The sequence below is a fragment of the Canis lupus genome, chromosome 18 (genome assembly GCF_003254725.2).
Source record: "Canis lupus dingo isolate Sandy chromosome 18, ASM325472v2, whole genome shotgun sequence".
Taxonomy (NCBI): domain Eukaryota; kingdom Metazoa; phylum Chordata; class Mammalia; order Carnivora; family Canidae; genus Canis; species Canis lupus.
Genome location: NC_064260.1, coordinates 39,008,564 through 39,013,878, shown reverse-complemented (window position 1 = coordinate 39,013,878; position 5,315 = coordinate 39,008,564). Strand labels below are relative to the sequence as shown.

The window sequence follows — 5,315 nt, the reverse complement described above, 5'->3', positions numbered from 1 at the left end:
AAAATAAATAAATAAATAAATAAATAAATAAATAAATAAATAAAATAAAATAAAATCCAAGTCTATTTGGTAACAGAAAATATCCTCTAACACCACTGTGAAACCAAATATTATATCAGTATATCATTGCCAATTCCAAAACTAAAGGACCACACATGGCTTTAGCTTTCTCTTCTTTCTTTGCTCCTTTTCAGCTGATGCTTAATCTTTGCTAGCCATGGAACAAAACAATGGCACTAAAGTAACTGAATTCATCCTCCTGGGATTTGCTGGTCAACACAAGTCTTGGCATATCCTCTTCATAGTATTTCTAGTGATCTATGTGGCCACCCTAATGGGGAATATTGGGATGATCCTACTCATCAAGATTGATTCTCGCCTTCACACCCCAATGTACTTTTTTCTCCAACACCTGGCATTTGTGGATCTCTGCTACACCTCTGCTATCACTCCCAAGATGCTGCAAAACCTTGTAGAAACAGAGCAATCCATCTCATTCATAGGATGTATGGTGCAATTACTAGTCTATGGAGCTTTTGCAACAACCGACTGCTACATCCTGGCTGCAATGGCAGTGGACAGGTATGTGGCCATCTGCAACCCACTCCGCTATCCGACAGTCATGTCCCAGGCAGTCTGCATTCAACTCCTGATTGGCTCATACTTCGTAGGCTTCTTGAATGCCTCTGTAAACACAAGTTTTGCTTTTTCATTGAACTTTTGCAAATCCAATAAAATTAACCACTTTTTCTGTGATGAACCCCCACTCCTTGCCCTCTCGTGCTCCAACATTGACTTCAACATCATGCTACTAACTGTCTTTGTGGGGTTTAACTTGATGTTCACTGTGCTGGTTGTCATCTTTTCCTACATATATATTCTGGCTGCCATCCTGAAGATATCTTCTGCTGCAGGGAGGAAGAAAGCCTTCTCCACATGCGCCTCCCACTTGACAGCAGTCATAATTTTCTATGGGACTCTCTCTTACATGTACCTGCATCATGGGACCAAGGAGTCTCAAGAGCAAGAAAAAATGGCTTCTGTGTTTTATGGCATTATGATCCCCATGTTAAACCCCCTCATCTACAGCCTGAGAAACCAAGATGTGAAGGAAGCCCTAAAAGGGATTCCAAAGAAGGCCTTCTAGTTTCATCATTAATTTCTAATTCTTTACACTTGTAAACAACCAGACTCACAGTGCCAATGTTTAAGAAATCAAAACCAAGGAGCCAAACAACATAGGAAAAGTTGCTCAGTTTTTCTAATACTGAGCTGCAAATAAAGTAACAATGAGACAAACAGTTTACATCAGTGTAACTGGCAAAAACCGAAAAAAGAATGATAACACCTATTAATTGCTGTGATATAAGGAATATGATGCTCTCACCCATTGTTAATGGGAAATTGAAATGTTACTTCACTCTAGAAGGAATCTGGCAATATGTTTTTAAAACAAACAAAGAAAAACTCTTCAATTCAGAATTTCAGACTAGCAAATTGATATATGGAAATAAAAGTTCAAGTCTATAAGGCCATTTATTTAAAGATACTTATTGCAGCATTGTTTAGGAAGACAAGATCAAGAAAATGAATATTCCTTAATAGGGAAATAAATGTGTATTGTTGTAATTCCAAAATGTATCTATTGCTGCATAACAAATTTCTATAAATTTAAGGGCTTAAAAACATGATGATTATATTATAGTTTTATGGGTCAAGAATATGGACCCTGCTTAACTGCATCCTCTGAGATGCTACAATCAAGGTGTCAGTCAGAACTGGGAACTCATCTGAAGGCTCAACTGGGGATCCACTTCCAAGCTCCCTCACATTATTGGGACAATTTACCTCTTTGCAGTTCTAACATATTCCTGCCTTCCTGTTAGCCATTAACCAGAGGTTGCTCCCAGCTCTTAGAGTCTATCCACAGTTCTTCTCCATGTGGCCCTCTCCATAATCTTTCTCATATCATGGCAGCTTATTTCTTCAGTGCCAGAAGGCTATATACAGTCAATCAGTATACATACATCATGTGAAACAGCACACCTTTGTATGCTCAAATTGTACTGCTACTTCAAGAGTCAGTCTCTCCCTGAAGTTTTCCCAGCTTAGCACTTGTTCCTGCCAACTCTCTAAGAAGGTAATTCCTTCTTCCACTGAATCTCATAGCACTTTATTTGCAACAATAAACATTATTTATTATTTATCACTTCCTGTCTACATTATTTACTTGCCTAAAGACCCTCAATATCATTTATAAGGTAGTTGAGATACATTGTCTTTGTATAACCTTCTAACATCTGGTATAAAGACTTAGAGACAGTAGATATTCTATAAATATTGAATGAAGGAATGATGATAAAATACAATAATATAAACAGCTTTCTAACTGGAAGTTATGTGAGAATGTCGCCTACACTAGTGGTCTTTAAATATCAGTTGTAGACAGCAGCATTCAAATGATCACAAAAAGTTTTTTTTTAAGATGTTATTTATTTATTCATGAGAGACAGAGACAGAGAGAGAGAGGCAGAGACTCAGGCAGAGGGAGAAGCAGGCTCCATGCAGGGAGGCTGACGTGGGACTCGATCCCAGGTATCCAGGATCACTCCCTGGGCCAAAGACAGGTGCTAAACCACTTAGCCACCCAGGAATCCCCACAAAAAGTTTTTAAAGTGCAAATGATCATATCCTAGCCCCGGAGGTGTTGATTCAGTAACATTAGTCAGAGCCAAATATCTATAATTATCTATATATGCAGAGTGTTTCTTTAGTAGTATGGTCCACAGGAAAGTAGTATATAAGAGCACAGAATTTTGAATAGTTTAGTATGTTGTTGATAATGCCAACCCTGACACTCATCAGCAGTGTCCCTTTACAAGTTAGTTGGTCTTTCAAACCTTATTTCCCATAATAGTACATATCTCATGAGATTTTTTTGTTTGCTTGTTTGTTAGTAATAGATAGGTAAGCTAATGAATAGAAATCATAGTACCTGGCACTAAAAACTCTCAACAATTGTGAATAGTAATCAAGTACTAACAAGGATTATTTCAACGTGGGAATGGCAGACATTATAAAAATGCCTTCATTACACACAAACACACAGAGAGTCAATAAAAAGTCTCCCAAGGTTTGCAACATGAACACTTTCCCCTTTGGGAAACTCCTCTCTCCTTCAGCAGAAAGCTAACTAATGAGGTTGGGTTTGGGGGGCAGGGGTTGTTTATTTGGTTTTTTTTAATCCTATTTCAGCATCGAGAGTCACAGATGCTCCAGGGAAAAGGTACTACTCCCATAGACATCAAATATAAACTCTTTCTGTGAAGAAATCACTTGGCAAAAAAATCAGCCTGCACTAGCCTGCAGGGAAAAAAAATCTAATGACAAATCCCCTGTAAATAAATCAAATTGCATTTTTCCTACTCTGCTGGGCATTATTTCAATAGATGGGAACCACAGTAAAATCTATAGGACTAGAGCCAATATGGCAGCATAATCAACTCCAAGGTTGAGTAGAGTCATCTTATCTTCAGCAAGGTAAAAAGTATAAATGGAGAGGGGAAATTATCAATTGTTTTGAGAAGTTATAAAATAGCAGGGAGGGACACCTGGGTGCCTCAGTGATTGAGCGTCTGCCTTTGGCTCAGGTCATGATCCCAGGGTCCTGGGTTTGAGTCCCAGATCAGGCTCCCCACAAGGAGCCTGCTTCTCCCCCTGCCTATATCTCTGCCTATCTCTCATGAATGAATAAATAAAATCTTTTAAAAATAATTTTAAAAATTACTTCACATCCCACACATTTTTCTGCAAAATGCCTTACTCACCAACAATATGTTATTAACATTTTTCCTAAGAATACATATAGATCTATCTCATTATTTTTAGGTATTTCATGAAATACAAACTATAGATTAAGTCTCATTTGTTTTAGCATCACCCTATCTACCGTTTATATTTTGATATAAAAAGCAGTACTGTGTAGGGGATCCCTGGGTGGCTCAGCGGTTTGGTGCCTGCCTTTGTCCCAGGGCGCGATCCTGGAGTCCCGGGATCAAGTTCCACTTTGGGCTCCGGGTATGGAGCCTGCTTCTCCCTCCTCCTGTGTCTCTGCCTCTCTCTCTCACTCTGTGTCTATCATGAATAAATAAATAAATATTTAAACAAAAAAAAAGCAGTACTGCGTAGAATCCTCTGGGCTTAAATTTTTCCCATCTCATTTCATCAAAGATTAAACTGAGGTTGAGGGAAGTTTACAAGCTGTTGCCCAAAATCACATACCTTTTGAATGAGAGTTTCAAGATTCAAATCTAGATCTTTCCAACTGCTAATTCCAACTTTTCATGGCAGGTAGTATAAAATAAAAATTCAAGTTGGCTTAGACATAATATAATTTTGGCAACTTCAAAATACTTACATTATTCATCCAGTTAATAGTCCCTTCCAGAACTTCCACTTCTGGCCAAGATGGCCAGAGTAATAGGGATTGGATTTATCCTTCTTGAAACATGAAAAGGTGGACAAAATTATAAAATAATAGCTTGAAAGGTATATCAGGCAATAAAGAACAATGATTCTTAGAGGCAAGTAACAAATGAGCTCTAAAATTTCCCCAGGTTTATGCCTTAAGAAAGTTTTGAGACCCAATGCAGTGAGGTTCGGGGACTTCCTAAAGGAAATGGATCTGAAAATCTGGAGAGACCAAGGCAACTAGAACTTGCAGGACAGGATATTGAAGAAAAGGAGTTGCACAGAGAAAAAAAAGACCTAGATGTGCAGAGGGTCCCCGTCGATTATTTAGCTGAGTACTAGTCAGTACACACACATGAGGAAACAATTTGAGGTTAGAGAAGGAAATACTGAAAAGATTATAGATAACAGCACTTGATGCTCCCACAAGGCTGGGAATAGTGCCATTCTCACCAGCCAAACTGGAGAACTTTCAGGAGTCATGATGCATTGGGTAGACCACATGGAAAGAACTTGCTTCAGTAGTGGAAATAATTAGCCCTAAACTGAACAGTGTTCCTGTTCCAACTAAAAAATCTACAAAGAACGTCTCAAAAGTATTGTACTGTTGTGTGGAGGGGTAGGGCTAAATGGGTGATGGATGTTAAGGAGGGTACTTGCTATAATGAGCACTGACTGTTATATGTAAGTGATGAATCACTAAACTCTACTCCTGAAACTAATACTACACTATATGTTAACTAACTTAAATTTATTTATTTATTGGGGGAAAAAAGTATCATATTCTTTCCAAGTCATTTAACTGTGTTCCAGACAAAGCTCAAGAATATTTATGAGGGACACCT

General features: G+C 38.2%; 1 protein-coding gene across 1 annotated transcript; it reads left to right on the top strand.

The window, feature by feature from the left end:
- Positions 1 to 217: 217 nt before the first annotated feature.
- On the top strand, positions 218 to 1,147 carry LOC112663698 (putative olfactory receptor 5AK3). Its single transcript, XM_035702002.2, has one exon. The coding sequence runs from the start codon at positions 218 to 220 to the stop codon at positions 1,145 to 1,147; it is 930 nt and encodes a 309-aa protein (XP_035557895.2).
- The last annotated feature ends 4,168 nt before the right edge of the window (positions 1,148 to 5,315 follow it).